Source organism: Dama dama, chromosome 31 (assembly GCF_033118175.1).
Source record: "Dama dama isolate Ldn47 chromosome 31, ASM3311817v1, whole genome shotgun sequence".
Taxonomy (NCBI): Eukaryota; Metazoa; Chordata; class Mammalia; order Artiodactyla; family Cervidae; genus Dama; species Dama dama.
This window is the reverse complement of record NC_083711.1, coordinates 13,322,742-13,349,157: the sequence shown is the minus strand read 5'-3', so window position 1 is coordinate 13,349,157 and position 26,416 is coordinate 13,322,742. Positions and strand designations below refer to the sequence as shown.

The following is a 26,416-nucleotide window of genomic DNA, read 5'->3' as shown; positions in this document are numbered from 1 at the left end:
GGCATTCTAGGTGTGGTACAATGGCCCTAAGGCCATTTTAGAATAGAAAGGGGGGAAAAAAACAAGGTCTATCTGCTAAATGTTAAAACTTAAAAAATTATATAAGCAGTATAGAGCAGGAGAGCCCTTTACCCCACTAAGTTTAACCATCATTACTCTGGCCAATTCGACAGGTTAGGGTGCCACTTTCTTAACCTACTTTCATCAGATTACTAGTAACGATGACTATTTCTTTTTATCATGTTTTTATTGTGAATTACCTGTTTATATCCTTTGCCTGCTTTTCTATTGGAACCTGCATCTTTCCCCCTAGCGATTATTGTGCCTTCTGCATAAGATTAAACTCCAAGGCGACGAAGCCTGTGTTTATTTCACTTTACAGAGGGCTTGGCACTTAACCTATTTCTAACGCATAAACAGTAAACATTTGTAAATTTTACCCTGTCAGCAAGGTTAGTTCAAGACTATATACTCAACTTTAGAAGTCGGCTGGTCAGAATGAGTAAAATGAGTAAATGAGGGGAAATGAGTAAAATTTAAATGTCCCCCTTCAAATGTGACGTGTTTGAGTAAGGTAACCATCCAGGAGACTACAAATGTCTGACCACCCCCAGGTACCCATACCCATACTTTAGAACTATTTAAATAACCCAATAATCACAGTGGGGCCGGTGGTAAAGAACCCCCCTGCCAATGCCGGAGACACAAGAGACACGGGTTTGACTCCTTGATTGGGAAGATCCCTTGAGTAGGAAATGGCAACCATTTCGGTATTCTTGCCTGGAGGAATTCCATGGACGAAAGGAACCTGGTGAACTGCAATCCACAGGGACGCAGAGTCCGCAGGACTGAGCACACGTGCACCTAATTACCGGAAGCGGGGGAAAGAAAAAATCATTGACAGCCAAGTCTGTGACAAGCCGCGTTCAGACTTCCGGCGCGAGTCCTGCGCAGGCGCCGACTAACAAGCGTCTGTGCCACTGGGCCCCCAGGGCCACAGCCACCTCCCATAATACCGCGTAACGGAAGTTGTTACTTTCCAGGGGTCACGCTGGCTTGTGCTCCGTCGCTCTCAATTCGTCACCGGGAGGAAGACGGAGCAGGCTGCCCAGGCCGAGGGCCTATTAGGGGATGCAGCTATGGGCGCTGTCGCCGTGGGTGAGTTCCGCTCCCACTGCCTTCGCAGTCACCACTCGCATGACTTCCTGCGCGCCCGGGAGCCCGAATTTTCCTCCCCCGACCTCGTTCTCTCCTCGAAGGCCCCTCTGCCTTTAAGCACGTTACCTAGCCTCGGCCCAGTACCGCGTTCTCATTGGCCTCACGTCCTGTCAGTTCCAGGAACTGACCAATGAGTTGTCGGTGCTGGCGCTCTCCTCGACCCAGTGGACCCCGAGGTTCCCCCCGTGGGTACGGAGCAGTTGGAAGGGAAGGGGAGGTGTGGAGGGCTCCGCGCGGCTGGGGACTCTTCTTACGAGTTGGCGCTGAGTTTGCCGCCGCGTCCGCGTGTTGGTTATTAGGACAGGCAGGAGCTGTCGTCTAGACGATTCTGTGCTCCCAGGGTAGGGCACATTTTCGCGGAACTTGAAAGCCCTGTTTTAGCCCCGCTGACAGAAGTTTTCCAAACGCATGCATGTTTAATGGATCGCAGCCAGGCGTGGGAAATACTAGAAGGGCGGAGGAGGAAGGGAACTGGGTTAATAGGAGAGCCGGCAAGACCAGCTATGATTTACTTTTTGCGTGGAGCCCTGCAAAGAGTAATTTGGCCCAGAAGGTAACGCTCATCTGAAGACTCGCCTGAAAAATGAGTAGATTTATAGATGTTTTATAGATGATGATACTCACAGTACTCTGTTTTCACAACTCATTAGATGCCCTTTATAGTTGTCAGAAATTTACTGGGAACTCTTTTTTTCCACATCATTGAAGCAGTCCTCCTGTCCTCTGCCTGCAGCAATTACAGTTCGTCTTTCAAGTTTTCCTTTGGCGTCTGGGCTACTAGCAAGTCCAAAACCAGATTTGCTAGTGCTGTCTTCAGCACTGCTGCAGATTTCTTCATTCTTTACCTTTTTCTTTCTCACCGGAATTTGTGTGCTTCATTCTTGTATACTTACCTTTGCACCTTATAATCATCCTTAATGCCACAGGTACTATTCTTTTTTTCTGTATCAATACAAGAAGTATTTTTGGATCTGCTCTATGTTAACACTGTTCTAAATGCTGTAGGTGATTCAGAAGTAAGGCCTAAAACCCTTTCTTGCTCTTAGAACTTTAGATTCCAGATAGAGAAATGACATGTCCAGGTGAAGGATTTAAGAAGCATCTCACTTAGGTATCTGATTAGGGTACAAGATGAATAGCACACACTGAACGCTGGGAAAGCAGAGTTGAGTGGTTTATTTAGAGTCAACTGGTTGCCTAAGACTCCATTGAAATGAAAATCTTGGAGGAATTGGGAAGATTTGGATAGATGGAGAGAACTCCCAGCTAGAGAGTAAAGGCTTAGAGGTGGAAGGCAAGGAGTTTTGGAGTGGAGGGTACAGAAGAGTCCATGGGATTCTGCCTTGGAACCAAAAAATCTGTGATTTAAGTTCTATTTCTGCCACCCTGTGATCTTTCATCATTTTGAGTTTAATTCTTTAGCACAATGCTCCATTTAAAGGCTTTTGTGAAAATCAAATGAGATAATATTTATGAAAAGGCTTTGAAAATCCGAAGCACTGTATGACTAAACATTAGTGGTTCTTTTCTGAGAAGTAACGAGAGTCAGGGTTACCAGGGTGTTGAGGACAATTTATAAGGGACCATGAGTGCACAGCACAGGAGAGTGGGTTGAAAAACTGTTAAGTACTTTGAATCAGGAGAGTGATTTGATGAAAATGGCATCATTGGAAGATAATGTCTGTACTAGAATGCAGCACAGATTAGAGGGAGTTGGATTGGAGGGAGGCAAGAACTTGGGTGCTGTTCCCCCTTCCCCAAATCAGAATATACCCTCATTTTGTATATAACCATATAGTTGTGTTCTGTTAATAAATACATTGGTTTTGTAAACATGAAACTTTGTTAATGTTTTGTCTTTGAAAAGGGTAACAGTTAATGATTTGGCACTCATTTTTCTTACAAACCTTGTGGGATTACCTTGAATTACCCTCACACATTAAGAACTAAAGGAGGAATATTTTTAAGACTCTAAGCCAGAGCAAGATGACAGCTACCTTTCAGAATTAATTGGGAAGTGTTTTAAAAATATATGTCCCACGTCCTACTTTCCACTTATGCAATCAGAATTTTCATAAGCATCCCAGGTAGAATAATTATTATAGTCATTTAAGTGAAGTCATTTAAGTGATTTTGACACTAAGTTATTCTAATGTATGTAAACTATAACTTTTAAACATCATTATTAGGTAGACCTGTATGTACTTTCAGTATTTTTCATGTTTTCTAATTTTTAATTGTTGACTGAAGAGGTGATTTGATATGAGCTAGATTTGTCATTCTTGCCTAGAAAAATTCCATGGATGAAGGAGCCTAGCAGGCTACAGTCCATGGAGTCGCAAAGAGTTGGACACGACTGAGCGACTTCACTTCAGATTTGTCATATTATTTCAAACTGATTTTGTCAAGAATATAATAATGTAAATGGTCGAGAATACAGATGTAGTCAGTTTTCAGTTAACATCCATAGGAAGTTCTAGTGTGGAAAGATGCAGAACAGTGTATCACATTATATATTTAGCTTTGAAACTATTTTGCAAATTTTCTAACTCCCTCTAGGAGATTGTTTTCAGAATTATTTTAATTTTCTTTGAGAAATTATAAATCTAATTGCATTGCCTGCAAGAACTAAGAAAGATAGCTTTGAAGAGAGGGAAATTAAAGTTTCAGAGTGCTACCACCATTCCACATTTATGTAGTGAGAAGTTGAGTTCCTAATAGTGTAAAGTGTTAAAACTTCAAGATATGTGTAAGAAGATACAAATTCTCTCCAGACCTTTACATTTATTGAACACCTGTTAACATTACTAAGAATCAGTTTCCTAAGCTATGAAAAACAGAGGTAATACTCTACTTCAGGGGTTCTTATTGAAAACTGAATGATACATGGGAATGGTCTTTGTAACTTATAAAGTATGATAGATACACAAAATGATGTGGTTTAGTTACGTTACTGTATCCTAGAGAACTGTAAAACTTTTTTTTTGGTCAAGCTAACTTTATCTTGTTTTCTAGATTGTTATTTTGTGTCAGTAAGTAATCCCTAAAGTGCCAACATGGGAAAGAAACGGACAAAGGGAAAAACTGTTCCAATTGATGATTCTTCTGAATCTTTAGGTATATTTCACCAATTAAATCTTTAAAGTAATGTTTGTATCCCTAAATGGACATCTATTTTAATACGTAAAAATGCGATCAGAGTGTTTTGATTACATTATTCTGTAATTTGCATTTTAACTTAATGTTTGTATAGACATTTTTGTCTATACAAATGTTTGTAATTTGTAATTTAATGTTTGTAATTTAATAGTCTGCACAACATTTTTAATGGCGTGATATTTATTCCATTGATATAGAGACCATGGGTGTGTATTTCATGATTTATTTAGGTAATCCTCCACTTTTATAAATGTAGGTAATCTTCAGCTTTGCAGTGTTATGAATAGAGTGATAGTAAACAAACTGCACATCTGGTTATCTTCTTGGTACAGATCCTAGAATTAGAATCACTGAATTAAGTGGTATAAATATTTTCAAGATTCTTTTGGATCTATTGCCATTCAGAGATGTATAACTAATGTAGAGGCCCCCTAGCAGCATAACAGAGTACACATTTCTCTGAACCTTTATTGACACTGGTTGGTATCATTTGTAAAAATCTTTGATTTGCTAGTTGAAAAAGAATATTTTCTTTTTTCAGTTTGTGTTGTTTTTGACAACTTACTGGGCTTTCATAGTTTTTCACATGATCTCATTTGCATTTGTATTCTCTTGGTGCATATTCATTGGACATAAAGCTAATTGTACCACTTGATGAGTTTCTAAACCTCCAGGAGCCCTGAAAGAACTGAAGCCCTTTAGAGTGGCTTGCATAGCCTGTTACTGATCTGGCCCCAGTGGGGTTTTCAGTCTCAGGTCCTGCTGCTCGTTATTTCACGTGCGACTGCCATTCTGAGAAGACAGCATGCACTTTTACATTTTATACCTTCATCCCTTTGTTAATGAGATGTGGCCTTTTCTGGGTCAGGAAGATCCCCTGGAAGAGGAAATAGTAACACCCTCCAGTATCCTTGCCTGGAGAATCCCATGGACAGAGGAGCCGATTGGGCTACCATCGATGGGGTTCCAAAGAGTCAGACCCAACTGAGCAACTAAGCACAAGGCCTTTTCAGAGTGTTTACTCCATGAGGTCATAGTTTAAACTTGAGCTTGAAATTAAGAAGACTTAAATCCAAATTCTAGTGTAGCCACTAGTAGTTATGTGACCTTGGGCACTAACTTTGAGGTTTGTCATCTATCATTGGGGGTAGTACTGCCTGCTTTTCATGGTGGTTGTATAGATTAAATGAGATAATGTGTGTAAACAGCACAGTTTCATGCTCATAGTAAGTGCTTAATCGGTATGAGAAGTTTTTCTGATTATACGTATCTCCCAAGGTTGTACAGACACCACCTCTTCTGTGAAACTTCGTTGACTTTAGCCTTCTCTTCTTGTGCTGCTATAGTATGTCTGAAGCGCTGCTCCCTAGGTGGTGCAGTGGTAAAGATTTCGCCTGCCAATGCAGGAGACATAGGAGATGGGTGTTCAGTCCCTGGGTCGAGAAGATCCCCTGGAGAAGGAAATGGCAAACTACTCCAGTATTCTTGCCTGGAGAATCCCATGGACAGAGGAGCCTGGCAGGCTACAGTTCATGGGGTCGCAAAGAGTTGGACATGACTGAGCGACTAAGCACCCACGCATATGTATAAAGCATGTTTAGAGATTCTTGTGCATTCACTAATTTGCTTCTCCTGCAAGAATGTGAGCTGCTCAAAGAAAGAGCTCTGAGTTGGTCACTTTTTCAGTTGTGTTGTCTATTACAGTGCCAGACATGCAGTAGTTGTATTGTTGACTGAATGAGGGACCTTCTCTGCAGTCTTTTAATATAAAGAGAATAATAGATACAATTAATAAATTAAAGTGAATTTAGGGTGGTGGTGGTTATACCTAGGACTCGAAAGCTTGTTTAAGATCTTTCTTACATAATCATCTCATGATCAGATATCAGACAAAAATTTAAGTTTTTAGGTTATCTAACAATTAGTTTATAGAGTAAATTCATTTTTGAAGTTCAAATCATGTGTACGTTTTGAAATTAACTGAAGAAAGTCATATTCTACCTCATATTTATTATTTGTTTTAATAGAACCTGTGTGCAGACACATTAGAAAAGGATTGGAACAAGGTAATTTGAAAAAAGCTTTAGTGAATGTGGAATGGAATATTTGCCAAGATTGTAAGACGGACAATAAAGTAAAAGATAAACCTGAAGAAGAAACAGAAGAAAATCCTTCAGTTTGGCTGTGTCTTAAATGTGGCCATCAGGTATGCTTAGATTCTGATTGATTTGGGATTGTGTTAAACTCTTTGAACTTATTTTGGAAGATATTACCTAAAAGCTCGGTATGGGTGACCAGAATGTGTGTTGGCGTAGTTCGTGTTCCCTGGAGAACAGGTTCTGAGACAGATTTGTGTGTAGGGGTTTACTGGGGCGTATTCTTGGGTCCTGTGCTAGGAGACCAGAGAGACAAGCAAGCTTAGGCAGAGGCCTGCTCCAGGGCCTCAGCTGAACCCACAGTGGAGTCTGGTCTTCAGAGAGGTCCTGAACTGAGGCACAGGGCCAGGCCTCTGTCCTTGTGCCTAGACCAGTCATCGGATGTTGGTTGCTTCTGGGGAATGGAACTGATGGTAAGGAAGGCAGCTTCCTTCCACGGAGGATAATTCTTGGGATGGACAGACTGAGCTGTGACCTGCCCCCAGGCCACATTTCTGACCTCTGGGGAATGAATACCTGGGGTCTGATGGTATCTGGGTGGCAGAACGGCTCACGGGTATCATCATGGTACTAAAGGTCAGGAGGGCCTCTTAATCAACCTTGGTGGTGGTAAGTTTATCTGTTAGGCAACTACTGAGCGGTGGTAACATCTTCTAAAACTACAGTGTAATAGCACAACCGGGATATTAACATTGATACAATCCAGCAGTCTTAATCAGGTCTCCCAGCGTTACTTCTCTTAGTTTGTGTGGGGGTATATGTGTGTTGTGTATGTATTAAGTGCTGTTCGGTTTGGCACCTGTGTAGATTTATACCCACCACCACAGTCAAGGTAGTGAAAAGTTCCAACATCACATGGAGCTCTTACGTTGCCTTTTACAAATCATACCCACCTCTGGACTGCCATCCTTCCTCCCAGCCCCTCACAACCTCTAGTCTGTTCCCTGTTTCTAAAATTTTGTCATTTCAAACATGTTGTGTAAGTGGAATCATGTGATACACAATGTTTTGGGACTGACTTTTTTTACTTACACTTCTGAAAGTTTTCCCAAGTCCTGTGTCTCAATGGTTACTTCTTTTTTATTGCTAAGTGGTATTCCATGGTAGGGGTGTACTACAGTTTGTTCACCTGTTGAAGAACATCTGGGCTGATCTCATTTTTTGGTGATCATGAGTAAAGCTGCTATGAACATTTGTGTACACATTTTTGTGTGAATTTAGTTTAAGATTTCATTTCTCTGGGGAAAATGTCCAAGAGTGCAATTGCTGGGTAATAGTGAATTTTTTAGCTTTTAAGATACTCCCAAGCTTTTCCAGAATTGCTGTTCCATTTTGTATTCCTCCCAGTAGTGTTTGAGTGACCCACTCTCTCCATCCTTGCCAGCATTTAGTATTGTCACAGTTTTTATTTTAATCATTTTGACAGGTAATATCTCACCGTGGCCAGACCATTACAAAATTTTATGTTAGCATTTTTATTTATATGTATTTGAAAAGTTGTCATTTAACCTATTAGATACATATGATGAGCATGAATATATTTTACTACTACAAATTTTCCATAATGCATTTCCTATTATAAATTTTATTTATTTTGCTAGTTTTTTAGTTCCTTGGGGTAAGACAGTATCAGTATTAACTGTTAACTTTCATCCCAGTAGTTAGGTTTTACACCGTTAGCACAGGATTCTCAGTTATTAAGATATCTCATGTTTGTTTCAGATAGCCTCAATTGGTGTTAGAATTTTCAAAATCAATACCAAATTGTAGTTCATTTATTTCAGAACTGAATGTTAAATGGGATAAATTCAATCAGTAGGTTTGATATCATAGTTAAAGGGTTAGAAGCCAATGATGGATATTTCACCCCCAAAGTAATATTTTTTGTAGCTGCAGTAGAGACAGGACCACTTACTGTAGTGTCCTTGGAGAGAGTTGAAGGCCTGGTTCAGATAGATACACAGTGAAGATGTGCTGCTTAGCTGTGGCTAATCAGCTGGAGGTGAACAATCTGGTCATGTTCTTTTGTGAATATACCTATGCAGATGTAGGTGGGAGTCTCCCACTTACTTGTTCAATTAATGCTTATTGACCTCCCTCACTTTTCGAGTCTTTGATAATAGATTAATTCTGTTTTTCATGCCTTCAGTATTTACACTCCTGCAGAAGGTGTGAAAGGGAAGAAAGGATAGCAGCATTAACAGCTTTACTGTAAGGTAGAAAATAAGGCACGCCCTCAGGAATGTACACCATGTTTTGTGGGAGTTTGTCTATGGGAGGAGCTGTGTTTTCTCATCTGGGAAGCTGGGCATAGGCTTCTAAGAGGAAGTGGCCTCTGAGCAAGATCCTGAAGACCGAGTGGGATTTGATCCTTGGCAGTAACGGTAAAGAATTTCAAGACAGATGGAATAATGTGAACAAAACAGTATTGTGGAAGCGAGGTGGTTTTAGCTGGTAGATGCTACTCAAATAGGAGAATATGGGCGCTAATCCTGGAAAGGTGGATCGGGGTCCGAAGGTATCAGGTTTGTTGAGTAGGTTTGCTGAGAGCAATTCATCACTTATGAATTGAGTATATGAACAGAGCTTTATTTTAGGAATATTAAACTGAACAAATAGGTATGTGAAGAAAGGTTGAAGTTAGGAAAATATTTAGGAAGATGTTAAGGAGTTTAAACTAGAACTAGTGAGTGACTGCATTGGCATGGTTTGGTTAGGACTGGAAAGGACAGGCTGGTGCAGAAGAGTACTTCTAGCATGTGGTTTTCTAAGTAGCTTCTTCCGTGAGTGTCCTCAGGTGCCTCTTCGTATTTAAGTTCTCACAGAATCTGGACTCTGCTAGAGTCTAAAGTTTTAACTTTAAAATTATAAGAATGGCAAGATTTCTTGATCCACTTCCTTATTCATTGTAGATTGTGAATTCTCTCCTGGTGAATTTTTGTGGCTTTGAGTTTTATGATTATGATCCTCTAGGGCTGTGGCAGGAATTCTCAGGAGCAACATGCTTTGAAGCACTACCTGACACCACGGTCTGAGCCTCACTGCCTGGTTCTTAGTCTGGACAACTGGAGTGTATGGTGAGTTTCTACTCCTGTGCCCATTTGCTGGAAATTATTTGAGATGTTGGGGAATGGAGGTGTTTGAACTGTTTCAAAGAGCAAGAAAGTTTAAATTTTTTTAGTATTTATTTACATACCATCACTTTCAGGATTCCCCATTGGCTCAGTGGTAAAGAATCCGCCTGCAACCCAGGAGACGCAGGAGACTTGGGTTCAATCCTTGGGTTGGGAAAATCCCCTGGAGGAGGAGTTGGCAACCCATTCCAGCATGCTGGCCTGGAAAATCCCATGGACAGAGGAGCCTGGCAGGCTACAGTCCCCGGGGGCACAGAGAGCGACACAGCTGAGCTACTGAGCTCACACGCACGCATCACTTTCAGGAGGCTAGAGAATGTGATGTTACGAGAAGCATTTGCTTAGTATTGTACAAACAGTTACAGCATGTAGAAGACAGGAATTTTTACCCTTTGTTTTTCTCTCATGATACTACAAAGCATATGGTAGAGTTGGGACACTAACAAATTCCAGATAAACTGAGATAATAAATTTTGGCAATGAATTTGCATGAAAATGTTAGGCTGGTATTTTTTGTCTTTTAACATCATTAAAATTTTACATCTTTAAAAACCATTTACATAGCAATGTTCACTGAAAGTGCCGATGTGCTGCAACTTCAGTCATGTCCGACTCTCTGTGACCCCGTGGACTGTAGCCCACCAGGCTCTTCTGTCCATGGGATTCTCCAGGCAAGAATACTGGACTGGGTTGCCTTGCCCTCCTCCAGGAGATCATCCTGATCCAGGGATCAAATGTTTCTCATGTCTCCTGCATTGGCAGGCAGGTTCTTTACCACTAGCGCCACCTGGGAAGCTCATTCACTGATCATCATTTGTCAGTTGTAAAATTTGTTAATTTTGATAATGTAGGTCTGTAATTTAACATATGATTTAAAAAAACTTTCATGTTATAAACAATCATTTCAGTAACATGTTTGGAGTGTTTTCACAGTATTTATATGTAGCTGTAATTCGGGCTAACTTTAATAGTACAGCAGAGTTAATATGTATAGTCTTCTTCAAGAAGACACAGCATTTTTATTTTCAGTTTCTTTACTGGCATAGTTTGAGGCTTACACACTTGGGTCCCCTGAATGAAAATCAGTCTCCTTTTGGTGGTCAGTTTGTCACTCTTCTTCTCTGGGATCTTTTGGGACACAGGTGTTACCTATGTGATGATGAAGTCCAGTATTGTAATTCAAACCGATTGGGTCAGGTGGTTGATTATGTTAGAAAACAGGCTGGTAATACAACTCCAAAATCAGGTAAAATCATTTGTTTCTTAATATATACTGTAATGTTGATATATATTATCAGTGGATATTTAGTTTAACATACTGTATCATTGCACGTAGCTGAATAACATTATTAGTGAATGATTTCAAACTATGAAACTGTCTTTCGTTAAGAATGCAAAACAGTAAGAACGTTGATAATTATAAGGAGTTAGAAGGGAATCTGAGAAACAATATAGTCATATATGATGAAGAGTCTGGGTTAGTGATGAGCAGTAACTCCATACTCCCATACCCTGGCACAGGGCTTAAGGCAGACCTGCCTTATAATGGATTTATCTTTCTATATTGTTTGGATGATGTGAAAGTTGGTGATGGACAGGGAGGCCTGGCATGCGGCAGTCCATGGGGTTGCAAAGAGTGGGGCCCAGCTGAGCAACTGAACTGAACTGCTCCGTTGTTTGGATGATGTGAAAGTAAGGTGCCTGTAATTCCTTCAAAAGGCCAGATGCTTCTCACGTTTTTTTCATTCATTATTAGGTTAATAGGGTTGATTTTCATCAACTGCTTTAAAAGCTTTAGATTTTTACAGTCACAGAGGTATCTTTTGTGGATCCAGATTGTTTGTTCCTAACTTCAGGGTTAGTTTTTTCTATTTTTTTTTTTTTTAATTAATTAATTAATTAATTAAATTGCACCAGGTCTTAGTTGTGACATATGGCATCTTTGATCTTGGTTGCACTATGCTGGAACTTTTGGTTCTAGCATGTGGGATATAGTTTCCTGACCAGGGATTAAACCCAGGCCCCTGCATTGGGAGTGTGGACGCTTAACCACCCACCGAACCACCACGGAAGTCTCCAGGGTTAGTTTTCACTCGCAGATTTCATTTAAAAATTTACTTCATGTCCATGTTCCTTATTTGATTGATTTATACTCTGATTTCACAGGGTAAGATTGCTCATTTGTAAAAAACATTTGTTCAGTAAAAAGGGGATTTATACTGAATACTGTTTGGTTTGCCTATGTCAGTTCTGAATATTTTTGGTTTACTGGTTTTTCTCTCTTGATGGTAATTTATTTGTAATAAAACATTTAAAATCATACAGGTAGTAAATCATGTTATTAGGTAAAATTCACAAATTCTAATCCCAAGTATATCTTTGCATTTGGTATGTGTGTCTTACAAGTTTTGCTAAATCATTTCTTTTTCTTCTTTTTTTTTAAGCAGCAAAAGATAATGGTAATATTGAACTTGAAAATAAAAAGCTAGAAAAGGAGAGTAAAAATGAGCAGGAGAGAGGAAAAAAGGAAAACATGGCGAGAGAAAATCCTTCCATGAATTCGACTTCCCAGATAACCGTGAAAGGACTCAGTAATTTGGGAAATACGTGTTTCTTCAATGCAGTTATGCAGGTGCCAATGTTAATATTTCCCCCCTTTAAAAAGATCTTAGTATTTTCCTCATAACGCTAGGATGTTTTTGCATATTTGCTACTGATGATATTGAGCTTTTCCCTCACACGTAGTTTCTTCCTGTGTTTTCAAAGAAAATTCAAGGGCATGTTTCCTTTGCATGACAGTAAAACACTGTGCTAAGCCCTGGCGTGCGAAAGGGTTCAAAGCAGCCATGGCCCGTGCCCTCATAGAACTGTCCTTGGGTGTTAGAAACACAAGGGAGCCAAGTACAGAAGTAAATTCCTAGTTGCACGTGGTGGTGGGGTAGGGTAGCTACTTCATAGTAGGTGGTTGGGAGAAAGACCTTCTGAGGGATGAGTGAACTCAGAGCTGAAGTATTTATGAACCAGTAAGAGCGGGGGCGGGGGTGGGGGTGGTGGTGGGAAGAGCACGATGTTACTTCGTGTGTAACAGACACAAGAAAAGTTGCAGTGTTGATGGTGTTTTTCTGTTCTGGAAGACTAGACACTTAAGGTATTTGACTGAATTGGTTTGCCTATAAATAATTTTTCCTTTCTTTTCCATCCTGCATTCCAGAATTTGTCACAAACACCAGTGCTTAGAGAACTACTAAAAGAAGTAAAAATGTCCGGAACAATTGTAAAAATTGAACCACCTGATTTGGCACTAACAGTATGTACTTTAAAATTTTCTTTTTTTCTTTTCCTCTCTGAGTAGCAGCATTTTAAATTATTTTTAAGAACTGGTGCTCGTTTTCACCTCTTTTGTTTGTTTTAAGCTACCAAGGTAACTTTTCAGGCTAATGGATATTTCTGAGGGGCCTTTACGTGTGTTTGCTCCTGAAAGCCCTTCTGCTGTGCTGAGTGTTTGGCTTCCTCCTGGGGAATGCTGCTTATGAAGCTCTGAGCATGCATTGTCATTTTTAACATCTTTTAAAGTGACTGAAATGCTGTGTAGCGAAATGAGTTTTACCCTTTCCATTTTTATTATTTACATCTTGATGTAGCTCTTTCAGTTCCTAGGTAGTAAGTTCCTGATAAGATAAAACAGTAGAACTGAATTCTTTATCAAAATAGTTTAGGACTAAAAACTTTCTCCATCTTTTGATGTACATTTTGAACTTGTAATTGGAATAGCTCTATCAGGAACATAGGAATATAGGTTGATGAGTTACATTTTGATAAAATAATTCTAAAATTTGACTGAAGAAAGTAATTTTTATTCCCATATTCAGGAACCCTTAGAAATAAATCTTGAGCCTCCAGGCCCTCTTACGTTAGCCATGAGCCAGTTTCTTAACGAGATGCAAGAGACCAAAAAGGGAATCGTGACACCTAGAGAACTCTTTTCTCAGGTCTGTAAAAAGTGAGTATCTGTTTTGATTGTGCTTTCAGTGCAACAGTAAGAAGCTGGGAAATAATATGAAAAAATTAATAGGATTAGAGTTAATTCAATAGATAATATTAAAGCATGGTTTAAAAAACATGTACTTTGTGTGAAAAATCTGCCAAGAGTGGTGTTGGACTAAACAAAAATTTTGAGAAACTGGAACCCACCAAAATTTGGGATGTGATCCTAAGATTTTATAAAAAATAGTTTCGTTTTAGTGGACTCACCATAGTTTTTCTTTTTTCCCTGTAGAGCAGTGCGATTTAAAGGCTATCAGCAACAGGACAGTCAGGAGCTGCTTCGCTATCTATTGGATGGAATGAGAGCGGAAGAACATCAGGTTAGCATGTTTTGCCCAGTGTCTTTTGTAATCTCCTCTTCATTTACTTGTCTGTCATTTGATGTCTTAAGGGTTATTAGAGCAATGAAAACTAGTTGTTGAGGCCATAATATTGACTTTTGTTTTCTTCACCGGCCTTTTCAACAAGTGTATTTTCTTTTTATTTATTGATTTTTCTTCTTCTCTTTTTCTTGGCTAGTGTATTTAAATTATTAAATTAATGAAGGGCATTAGAAATTATTCTTTTCATGATGCTTTATTTTGCTCGCTGTTTCTATCATTATTGGTCTCTAAGGGTTGATGTTGTAGCCTATGTCAGGAGAGATGCAGGTATGAAGAATATTCCTCCCCAGACGATTCCCAGTTGCAGTGCAGCCTTACTCTTACTCTGTGATTTAACACTGTTTTTAATCTGGGGAGTATTTTTATTTTGTAAGAGTCAAGGAGCATTTGTTGCATTATAGAATTTTTGTTAATGTAAAGTATGTAATTTTGTAATTACTTTACATACTTTAATTTTGCCAGGACGTAAAGTGAGTTTGAGGAGGGTGTGTGTGGATGTAATTGGTAACATAACAGAGTGGTAACTTACTTTGCCCTTATTTTTTGCCCTGTTCTCGGTATTCTGTGAATCCCCTTACTCAGTCCTCACGACCCTTCTGTGCGGTGCACGCGGCTGTCGTTTTTCTCACTCCATCGATGATGAAGCTAGGGCATCCGGAAGGTCACTGCCGGGTGCAGGGTCACCAGTACTGGTGGAGCTGGGCTTTGAGCCCTGGACTCTATCCCTGTAGTTCTCTGCCTCAGGGACTTCAGGTGGCTCCGGAATCTGCCTGCCAGTGCAGGAGAGGCCAGAGATGCAGGTTTGATCCCTGGGCCTGGAAATCCCCTGGAGGAGGAAATGGCAAGATTTTGCATGGGAATTTTGCACAAGTATTCTGTCATGGGATCCCATGGACAGAGGAGTCTGGCAGTCTATAATCTATGGGCTCACAAAGAGTCGGACACGGCTTAGCAACCGAGCACACACGCACTCTGCTTCTAGTACATGATATTTCAGTGGTCTTCTCAAAGGCTGTGGGCATGTTCTGAACAACTTTGGTCAGAGTAGGTTAAAATCTTGAAATGATAATATAGTGCCTTTGCTCAGGGGTTAGTTATTGTTTTTTAAAACATTTCTTTTTAGCTCCAGGAATTAATTTTGAAAATGTGATTTTAAAAATATTAATTTTTATTTGGTAAGTTTGGGGTGCTAATTCTTAATCGTTTTCTTTACTTGATTACATACTTTCTAAGGAAAATAACTAAATTTAATAGTACATGTATCTATTTTATTCCTTTTAGAGAGTGAGTAAAGGAATTCTTAAAGCATTTGGTAATTCTACTGAAAAAGTGGATGAAGAACTGAAAAATAAAGTTAAAGGTAATGTCTGACTTTTTGAACTAAAACAGTATAGTTGAAGTCCTATACATTAAAACAGGATTGCTGGCACATGTATTTCAAATCCACAGTTATTAGTGTATAATTTCTCTTTATCTCTGTTGACTTAAAAAAATTATTTAGTACTCCAAAGGAAAATACTTTAGAAAAATTTAACTTTGGTGTATTCTTTTTATGTAGTATTATGGTAAAATTTATAAACAGAGAGCTAAGATGACATCCCAATTTTTTTTTTCAAAAGCTTAGACTTTATTTTTTTGGCCCCACCACGTGGCTCATGGGGTCTTAGTTCTCTGACCAGAGACTGAACCCAGGCCTCAGCAGTGAAAGCCCGGAGTCCAAGTCCTAACCACTGGACCGCCAGAGAATTGCCTCAAAGCTTAGACTTCAAATATTAGTGATTTACACTTGTCTTTTCGAGTTGTCAGCTGGTTTATTAATCACGGAGCTGACTTTATTCTTATCATTGTGTAGCATTTAATGATTTAGGAAAGGTTTGTTGAGTAGAACCGTTTGTGATGATGGATCACTTCAGTATTTCTGCTGTCTGATACAGTAGACGTATGTGGCAGTTGAGCCCTTGAAATGTGACTGGTGCAAAAGGAGCTGAATTTTTATTTTCATTTGATTTTAACCAGTGTATCTGGCCCCAGTGACTAGCAACTACTGAATTGTGAAGCACAGCTTGGAATCTACACAGAGCAACTGCCTCCTCAGTTCCCTTGGTGCTGGCCTGGCTGTTAAAGGAGAGACGCTAGCCTGCTCAGCTGTCTGTCATAAAATGTGTTTCTGTATAAATGGCACCTGTCATTTAAACAAGGCTTACACATTTCATGCAGTTAGAAAATTGGATGACTAGGTAGTAAAATTACATCACCTTATGCTAAGCTTACCAAGGTTGTTTCTGGGGACATAGAGAAAAGGAGGATTTTGTCTGAAATACTTTTCCTAAGGGCTTTTTGGTTTTGTTTTGATTTTGAATGGAGTTCACAAAGCAAGTTACTGTCATATTTGCTGCTGGTGTTACAATGCTAGAGCTAGAAGTGAGCTAAATTATCATCCTGCGTAGCCCAGTCTGCTCATTTTACTGTTGATAGTTAAAATATTGATGCACAGAAAGTCTCACTGACTTGCACAATTCATTTTGCACTGACTAGACCCTAGAGCAGAATTTTTTTTTTTTTGCTCGAGATATGATTGTGTTAAATTGTATCCTGCCTAGAATGCTGGAGTGCATGCTGCTGACTGGAGTATAAAAATTATGGTAATTATGAGTAGAGAAAAACAACTCAATAGGAAATTACAAATAAAATGTCAGGGTTAGATAGGTAAGTAAGTAGTTTCAACTTAACTTCATTAATTGTGTACAGGTAATTGATAGCCTTTTTTCCCCTTGTAGAGTATGAAAAGAAAAAATCAGTACCAAGTTTTGTGGACCGAGTATTTGGTGGTGAGCTGACGAGTACAATCATGTGTGATGAATGCAGAACTGTAAGTAGAGGCAGTGCAGACTGGACTTATGCATATTAATAGAGGACAGTTTATGAGTTGTTCCTTTTGGAAACAGAAACATCTGGTTAGTTTTATAAGATACTTTTTTGAACTAAGTATGCATAGTTTTTTGCTAGAACTATGAACATTCCTTAGGAAGAAGTTAGTGTAATATTTTCATTTCTTATACCTAACCCAAAGTCCTCAACACTGTGTAGTTTTTCATTTTCTTAAGCCTTTATTTTAAAATTTAGCCCTCCTCCCCAAGATTTTACTATATGATGTTTGAAGTGAATATCTTTTCCTTCTTTTTTCATCTTCTTTTTTGGTTGCTTAAGGTCTCCTTGGTTCATGAATCTTTCCTTGATTTGTCTCTACCGGTTTTAGATGATCAGGTAAGATTATTGAGTTTATTTTATTGAAGTAGATTTTTTTCTTTCCTGTGCTAAATTTTGTGAGGGAGGGCTTGTTACCGTTTCCAAGTTTGTACTTTACCAGGCCTTGCATGGAGAAAGTTTTCTTAATATGTGTGAGATAGAAGAGTTTTAAAGATTTGAAAAGAGAATGAATAAATATATGTATTCATGTATATGTATATTTTTATGTGTGTATATACGTATGTATTTTAAAGACTATGTCTTGAATTGTTTATGGATGACTAACTTGGTTAGTTTACATATAGGGAAGTATTTACTTCATTCATGTAAGTCATTATTATTTTTATTATTTAAGACTAACCACAAATCCCTTAAAGTTTAAGTCCATAAATATTAACAGAGAGTAAGCCATGTAAATTTAGTTCTTATCAAGTAAGAGTAGGAAAAAAAGAACATGATGAGTATTGGATAAATCATTATTCAACTTAATATGAATTGGGGGGTCCCTTTAAATCAGTGTTACTAAGTGATTAAAGTCTTGCCAAACATACTTTATTTTTTCTTCCCTTTAAAACTGTCACTTGCATGAGAAGAAAAGAATAAAAAAGAATACCTCTAGTGGGACATGTAAATCACTTATCAATAAAAAGTGCATTTAGAAATAGACGTAATTACAGCTTGGTACAGCATGTATCTGTTACAACTCACTATATTACTTTCTATTACACTCAGATGTTAAATTGCCTTTTTTTACCGTTTTGTTTGTTTGCTTGTTTTCTCAGTATGTGAAGATTGTTTTCTAGTGTCTCAGATGAATTAATTTTGTCTTGGATATGTTTCCAAACAGTTTGAAAAATAAATCTGGTGTAAATTAGGAATAGAAAACTGTTTAGGTAACATGAAATTTCTTTACAAGCAGTAGTAAAGTTTTATTTTTGGTTCATATTCTCTCCATATTTTAAGAGTGGTAAGAAAAATATAAATGATAAAAATCTGAAAAAGACAATGGAAGATGAAGATAAAGATAGTGAGGAAGAAAAAGATAATGACAGTTACTTAAAGGAGAGAAACGATATTCCTTCAGGAACAAGTAAGCACTTACAGAAAAGAGCAAAGAAACAAGCCAGGAAGCAAGCCAAGGTGGGTAATTAGGAGGAATACCTACTTGTCTAATTTTAGCTTTTAGACTGTTGAGTTTGAAGTCTGGATGACACTGGAGGACATGTCTGTTATTTTATGTACAGCACTTTAATTTGACGGGCTTTCCTGGTGGCTCAGACAGTAAAGAATCTGCCTGCGATTCGGGAGACCTGGGTTGGGAAGATCCCCTGGAGGAGGGCAGGGCAACCCACTCCAGTATTCTGGGCTGGAGAATTCCATGGACAGAGGAGCCTGGCGGGCTGCAGTCCATGGGATCACAAACAGTCGGACACGACGTGACTTTCACTTTTACTCGATTTGGCAGTTACAGAATTAGCTCATGTAATATTCTCTGCAGCAAAATTTCTTTGAGAATATGTGAAGAAAATGTTGTGCTTAAAAAAAAACTGCATTACTTGTCACGACTTAAAAAATATTTTATTTTCAAGAATTTTTTCAGTTTCTAATACACTAACATTTAAAAATATATAAAGGTGTACAATAAAAGTCTCTCTCCTTGTATGATATACTACTACTGTCATTAGTTTCTTATATGTGCTGGAGATTTTTTGGGAAAATACAATCAAGTACAAATAAGTGGTCTTGTGTTTCCCTGCTTTTAAAAATTATGCACACTGTTCCAGTCCTTATTTTCTTCTACTTAATTAGATGCTTGCAGATCTCTACATTTCTTCGTGTTGCAGGACACAAAGATTCTTTTTTTTAACAATAATATAAAGAAACTCTACTTGATGTTCTGTGGTGACCTAAATAGGAAGGAAATCCAGGAAAGAGAGGACATATGTACAGCTGATTTACTTTGCTCTACAATTAAAACTAACCAACATCATAAAGCTACTATACTCCAATAAGTTTCTTTTTAAAAAGTCATTTAGAATTCTGTTTTAGTAGTAAACGTTGTTCAGTCGCTCAGTTGTGTCCAAATCTTTGCAATCCTGTGGACTGCAGCAGGCCAGGCATTCCTGTCCTTCACTATCTCCTGGAGTTTACTCAAACTCATGTCCATTGAATCAGTGATGCCATCCAGCCATCTCATCCTCTGTCATCCCCTTATCCTCCCGCCTTCAATTTTTCCCTGCATCAGGGTCCTTTCCAGTGAACTGGCTGTTCGCATCAGGTGGCCAAAGTATTGGCGCTTTAGCGTCAGCATCAGTCCTTCCAACGAATATTCAGGGTTGATTTCTTTTAGGATTGACTGGTTTGATCTTGCAGTCCAAGGGACATTCAAGAGTCTTCTCCAACACCACAGTTCAAAAGCATCAATTCTTCAGCACTCAGCCTTCTACAAAATATAGTTTAAAAGATGTACTATAGTTCATCTAACCATTTCTTGATTGATTTAGATGTACAAACACCTATACTCCTTTGGTCTAATGGCCAGTTCTGCTGTGAATAACCCTATACATGTCATCTGTAGGGTATATTTTGAGAAGAGGGATTGTATTTGTAGTTTTGCTAAAATAATTGCCCTCCACAAAAGCTGTACCAACTTATGTTCCCACCAGCAACATATGAAAATGAAGTCAAGCATGTTTTTATGTTTAAGAGCCATTTATGTTTCCATTCCTTTGAAGTATTCACTCATCTCCTTTCTTCACTTTTCTTTCATGTGTAACTAATTTTAACTGAAGAGTCTCAGAAACTGTTTTGTGTCCAGGACCCTGTATGTGGCCCTTCAGCTTTCTGGTATTACAAACTAGCCTCACGGGACTGTCCTTTCAGTGACGGCTCAAATGCTAACTAACGCTTTGAGTCTTCAGCCATCCCAGTAACAGGAATCCGAGTGAAAGCCTCCCTGAGCCGACGCCACACCCCACGCTGGGACACAGGCAGCAAATAGCAAAGGTGGTTTAAGTGGCTAGTGATTTAAACGTCCTCTGTACATTTGGTTTCCTTGCTTCTTCTCTGATTTGGGGTCGTTTGTTTCCTGGAATTTTATCCTCCATCCCTCTGCCTGTCCTTGAGTTTTCGGTTTGCTTTTTTATCTCTTAAGTGACGCCTTGATCATGTCATTATAACTCACATGGATACATCCCTTCCTGATGTATATGTCGTCACTCGCCCCCCGCCTTCACACACGGCTGCTTGGGTTCAGCAGCCTCGCTGCTCTGTCTAGATCTAGACTGCTCTGTTTAAATCGTGCCCATTTTTATTTGCCCCTGTGTGACAGTTTTTTGAATATTGGTAATGATTTACCCCTCCTTTCAAAGAACTTTTCTTTATAATTATTTAATCTCTGACAGTAAAGGAACTTTTCTGGGAGTGAACTCTTCCTTACTATTTATTTTTGATTGATAAATAAGAAAACCTAATGTGGTATATGTATGCTTTTTCTCTCCCTCTCTCTCTTTTTTAATGTTTTGTATTTTTTACACAGAACCAACGAAGACAACAGAAAATTCAAGGGAAAGTTCTTCATTTAAATGATGTCTATGCCATTGACCATCCTGAAGATAATGAATGTGAAGTTGAAATGTCACTTCAGGGAGAAGCAGATATTAAATCCAACCATATCTCTCAAGAGGAAGTTGCACCTAAAGAATATTGTGTTAATCAGAAAGATTTGAATGGCCATGAAAAAATGATAGAAAGTATAACTGACAATCAAAAATCCACAGAGGAAGCAGATATGAAAAATGTCAGTGTGGATAATGCTCTGGAGGTTTTGGCATCATCTGCCACTGAATGTCCTAGGAATTTAAACGGTGCCTACCTGAAGGATGGGAGCAATGAAGAAGTGGACATTTCCAGTGGTTTTGAGAACCTTAATTTGAATGCTGCTCTGCAACCTGATGAAATAAATATAGAGATTCTGAATGATGACCCTACTCCCGAGACAAAGGTATATGAGGTTGTAAACGAAGATCCAGAGACTGCTTTCTGTACACTCGCAAATAGGGAGGCTTTCAACACCGACGAGTGTTCAGTCCAACATTGTTTGTATCAGTTCACTCGAAACGAGAAACTTCGAGATGCTAATAAACTGCTTTGTGAAGTGTGCACGCGGAGACAGTTGAGTGGACCAAAGGCAAATATGAAAGGTATTTAGATGCTTTCACAGAAAGTAATGTTCAGGGGAACAGTTTGCACTGCATCTAGTAGACTGTTACTGTTTTAATTGTGTCAGGATTTGGATGGAGTCACCAAGTTCTTTTCTGTGTAAACATTTTAATAGAAGCGTGGGTAAGCAGACTTCCTTGGCGTCCCAGCAGTTCGCTGTCTGCTAGCACTGCCTGTGAGGAAGTCGTCCCACTCAGGTGTTGTCACCGCAGGCTCCTCACGGACAGGGGCTGTTTCCTTGTGTCCTCAGTTTGCCCTGGCTCGTGATGCCCCCATCCCCGCCGCACCCAGAAACACACACCGGAACTCTGCAGTGTGGCGACACCCCAGTGCAGGGTCACAGTGCTTGCTCACAGTCTTCTTCAGATAGAGATGGAGATATTCATAATGCCTCTCCTACCCCGAGCCCCCGCCTTTGTATTTTTATTTTTATAGATTGGGTAAGTAGGATAGGGAGGGACCACAGATCCCCAAGGATTCTCACTTGAATTGTTGAGCACTTGACAAGTCTTTTTCTCTATGTTATTTTTATTGTTTTATTTATTCACAATTGATTTTATAGCATTTCTGTTTGCTTTAGTGCTGGTGTCAGTGGACTGTGCTTCGTATTTTAAACTTGGCCCGCCTCTTGTTTTTTTTTGTGATCTCTGAGCTAAAAATATTATAGATGAACATTTGAAAATGACTTTATGGTAGAAAACATTAACTTTGAACCCCAATTATTACCTCTCCAAAAATAATTCTATTCTTCTCAGTAGACTGCAATTGTACTCAATTATTTTATAATAGGTTGAATTCTATCAGTAAAAATTTGTGGAAATTTTCTCTTGTGTATTAATTAATACATATAAAGTATCCTTGATCTTTGCCTCTTGGTTCAAAAACCTAAAATATTATTTGGTTCTTTTCAGAAAGCTCACTAATCTTTGACTTAGGTGTGTTGAAATGATTTTATAGCAGGTGTGAATGCTGAAGATGTCTAAAACGATGCTCACACTGCTAACATTTGGGTCTTTCTGTAGGTGAAAGGAAGCATGTTTATACCAATGCTAAGAAGCAGATGCTAATTTCTCTTGCTCCTCCAGTTCTCACTCTTCATTTCAAGAGATTTCAGCAGGTACCCCTTGTTTTCTTACCAAAAATTTGTTTCAGATATGTAACACCTGCTTTACTTGTTATTGTGTCTACATGTTAAGTGTGTGTGTGGTTTTTTGTTATTTCTTAGTTTTGACTTCAAAGATATAGGAAAGGAAAACAGTGCTTATGTGTGCATGCTCAGTTGCTCAGTCTTGTCTGACTTTTTTGACCCTATAGACTGTAGCCCATCAGGGTCCTCTGTCCATGGGCTTATTCTGGCAAGAATACTGGAGTGGGTTGCCATTTCCTTCTCCAGGGGATCTTCCCATCCTAGGGATTGAAACTGAGTCTCCTACATTAGCAGATGGATTGTTTACCACTGAGCCACCTGTGAAGCCAAAACAGTATACATATGGGTAACACAAAAGGGTTTGATGAAGGTAATGTCAAGTTGGAAGAGAAATTTAGGCACAGTCCCTCCTCAGTTTTACATGTTGCTCTTTTTAGATATCGGTTCAGTTGCTCAGTTGTGTCCAACTCTTTGCGACGCTGTGGACTGCAGCATGCCAGGCCTCTCTGCCCATCACCAACTCCTGGAGTTTACTCAAACTCATGTCCATCGAGTCAGTGATGCCATCCAACCATCTCATTCTCTGTCGTGCCCTTCTCCTCCCGCCTTCAATCTTTCCCAGCATCAGGGTCTTTGCAAATGAGTCAGCTCTCTGCATCAGATGAACAAAGTGTTGGAGTTCCAGCTTCAGCATCAGTCCCTCCAATGAATATTCAAGACTGATCTCCTTTAGGACGGACTGGTTGATCTCCTTGCAGTCTGAGACTCTCAAGAGTCGTCTCCAACACCCCGGTTCAAAAGCATCAATTCTTTGGCACTCAGCTTTCTTTATGGTCCAACTCTCACATCCATACATGACCACTGGAAAAACCATAGCCTTGGCTAGACCTTTGTTGGCAAAGTAATGTGTCTGCTTTTTAATATGCTGTCTAGGTTGGTTATAGCTTTTCTTCCAAGGAGCAAGCATCTTTTAATTTCATCACTGCAGTCACCATCTGCAATGATTTTGGAGCCCAGAAAAATAAAGTCAGCCACTGTTTCCACTTTTTCCCCATCTATTTGCCATGAAGTGATAGGACCGGATGCCATGATCTTCATTTTCTGAATGTTGAACTTTAAGCCAACTTTTTCACTCTCTTTCACTTTCATCAAGAGGCCCTTTAGTTCTTCTTCACTTTCTGCCATAAGGATGGTGTCATCTGCGTATCTGGGGTTATTGATATTTCTCCCAGCAATCTTGATTCCAGCTTGTGCTTCATCCACCCTAGCATTTCGCATGACATACTCTGCATATATGTTAAATAAGCAGGATGACAGTATAGTCTTGATGTACTCCTTTCCCAGTTTTGAACCAGTCCATTGTTCCATGTCCAGTTCCTTCTTGACCTGCATACAGATTTTTCAGGAGAGGTAAGGTGGTCTGGCATTCCCATCTCTTGAAGAATTTCCCACAGTTTGTTGTCATCCACACAAAGGCTTTGGCATAGTCAATAAAGCAGAAGTAGATGTTTTTCTGGAACTCCCTTGCGTTTTCAATGATTCAGTGGATGTCGGCAATTTGATCTCAGGTTCCTCTCCTCGGGTTTTTTCTAAATCCTGCTTGAACATCTGGAAGTTCTTGGTTCATGTACTGTTCAAGCCTTGTTTGGATAATTTTGAGCATTACTTTGCTAGTGTGAGATGAGTGCAATTGTGCGATAGTTTGAGAATTCTTTGGCATTGCCTTTCTTTGGGATTGGAATGGAAACTCACCTTTTCCAGTCCTTTGGCCACTGCTGGCATATTGAGTGCAGCACTTTCACAGCATCATCTTTTAGGATTTGAAATAGTTCAACTAGAATTCCATCACCTCCACTAGCTTTGTTCCTAGTGATGCTTTCTAAGACCCACTTGACTTTGCATTCCAGGATGTCTGGCTCTAGGTGAGTGATCACACCATCGTGGTTATCTGGGTTGTGAAGATCTTTTTTGTATCATTCTTTTGTGTTTTTGCCACCTCTACCTAGTATCTTCCGCTTCTGTTAGGTTCATACTGTTTGTGTTCTTTATTATATTAGCATCTTACTCTAACCTTAATTTCAGGTTTTAACGAGAAAAGACCACTTTACTAGTTATATCTCATACTTGGGAAATTTAGCAATGTGTGTGTGGTATCTTTTTTTCACTGACCCTTAATAATATGGCATTAGTACCTTGATTTCCATCTTTTTGGTGACTCCATCTTTTCTGAAAGACTTTTAACCACGAGCAGTACCAGTTGTAAATTCAGTTCTAGATTCGCAAAGTATTTTCAGAGCATTTTCTCTCTTGTGCTTGGTGTGAGCTTGACTATCTGGGTGCATCTTTATGAACAGTTTGCCAGACTTGGTTAGAGTGAGGCTGAGAGTGTGCTTCACAGAATTCTGCTATTGCTGAGTTTTAAGCACTCAGAATCTCGTTTAATTGGGATTTTCTGGATGCTTAAAGCAGAAACATTGACAATGTTCTTAAAGGAACAGCTTTCTCAATCTGGACTGTGTGTGGGTCTGGACTGTTTGGTTTGTGCACCCCCTACAATCAACTGGAAGTTGGCAGTGAGGGGACTAGCGTCTTCTGAGACAACTGAACTGGGGCTGGATGTTATTGTTCTTCTGGGCATTGTGGTGGGTCGACAGTTTTCTTACCATGTAGTGTTTTTCCGCGAAAAGAACTTAAATCTACTGTCCTTCTTTTTCAGGCTGGTTTTAACCTACGCAAAGTTAACAAACACATAAAATTTCCAGAAATCTTAGATTTGGCTCCTTTTTGTACCCTTAAGTGTAAGGTAGGTGAAACTTGCCTTTTTGGGGAAATCTTTTAGAGGGAATCAGTTTATTACCAAATACTCCAACAGCAACTTACATAAGTTTGAAGTTGATAAAAAGCTGCTGAGTACACCAAGTCTTTGATCTTTGTACCTTTGTAATTTCAAGATCTGTGATCAGTCATCTTCAACATTAGGTTGTTACTTCAATATATTTTTAAACCCCCATTTGGCCAGGAAACTGATTGTAGCAGGTGGTCTCTGGTTTATGGTTCTTCCAGCAGGACAAAGAGTGGCAGCTTTCTAATAAAAACTTAAGTGTGATGCCACTCAGTAGGCTGAGAAAAGGGAGAAAATTCCAGTCCTCGTGATTTCTGCATTCTCCAAAGTTAGAGATCTTTAACATAAGTTTACAGTTACCATGCCTAGAAATAACTTTGAATTCTGTTCACCTTTAAAGAATGTTGCTGAAGAACAGACACGGGTACTGTATTCCTTATATGGAGTCGTTGAACACAGTGGTACCATGAGGTCAGGGCATTATACCGCCTACGCCAAGACAAGAACTGCAAACACTTATCTCTCTAATCTTGTTCTCCATAGTGATATTCCACAAGGTAAAAGATTTTACAGAATTCTAGTATTCAGATATTTATGGGGAAACCAAAAAAGGTTGAACTTGAATTTTTACATTTCCATTTAATTTTACATTTCCTTTTTGACAGATTTTGAAATGGAGTCAACCAAAGGGCAGTGGTTTCACATCAGCGACACGCACGTTCAAGCTGTGCCTACAGCTAAAGTATTGAGTTCACAGGCTTACCTCCTATTTTATGAGAGAATACTGTAACAGTTTCAAAGTGCTTTCTCTGGAAACATTGATGGCTTTTATAATGGCTATAATAATAAAAAAGTAAAGACTATAA

At 39.1% G+C, this 26,416-nt stretch overlaps 1 protein-coding gene across 4 annotated transcripts; it reads left to right on the top strand.

Moving 5' to 3' along the window:
- The first annotated feature begins 1,020 nt into the window (after positions 1-1,020).
- Positions 1,021-26,416, top strand: USP16 (ubiquitin specific peptidase 16). 4 transcript variants are annotated; one of them, XM_061134113.1, is made up of 18 exons: positions 1,021-1,158; positions 4,234-4,335; positions 6,405-6,583; positions 9,507-9,610; positions 10,810-10,913; positions 12,115-12,299; positions 12,879-12,974; positions 13,537-13,667; positions 13,944-14,031; positions 15,376-15,454; positions 16,872-16,963; positions 17,302-17,358; positions 18,304-18,480; positions 20,879-21,542; positions 22,584-22,678; positions 25,425-25,511; positions 25,951-26,107; positions 26,216-26,416. In XM_061134113.1, the coding sequence occupies exons 2-18, from the start codon at positions 4,275-4,277 to the stop codon at positions 26,338-26,340; spliced, it is 2,481 nt and encodes an 826-aa protein (XP_060990096.1). In that variant the 5' UTR covers positions 1,021-1,158; positions 4,234-4,274; the 3' UTR covers positions 26,341-26,416. The 4 variants fall into 4 exon arrangements, with proteins under 4 accessions (XP_060990096.1, XP_060990095.1, XP_060990097.1 ...); XM_061134112.1 differs by having other exon boundaries at positions 12,112-12,299; XM_061134114.1 differs by lacking the exon at positions 18,304-18,480 and having other exon boundaries at positions 12,112-12,299.

Excerpts from the sequence above, each read along its gene's own strand:
- USP16 (XM_061134112.1), top strand. The coding sequence starts at position 4,275 with ATGGGAAAGAAACGGACAAAGGGAAAAACTGTTCCAATTGATGATTCT. Across the intron at positions 10,914-12,111 it reads TAATACAACTCCAAAATCAG|CAGCAAAAGATAATGGTAAT; the intron begins GTAAAATCATTT and ends TTTTTTTTTAAG. Across the intron at positions 17,359-18,303 it reads TACCGGTTTTAGATGATCAG|AGTGGTAAGAAAAATATAAA; the intron begins GTAAGATTATTG and ends CCATATTTTAAG.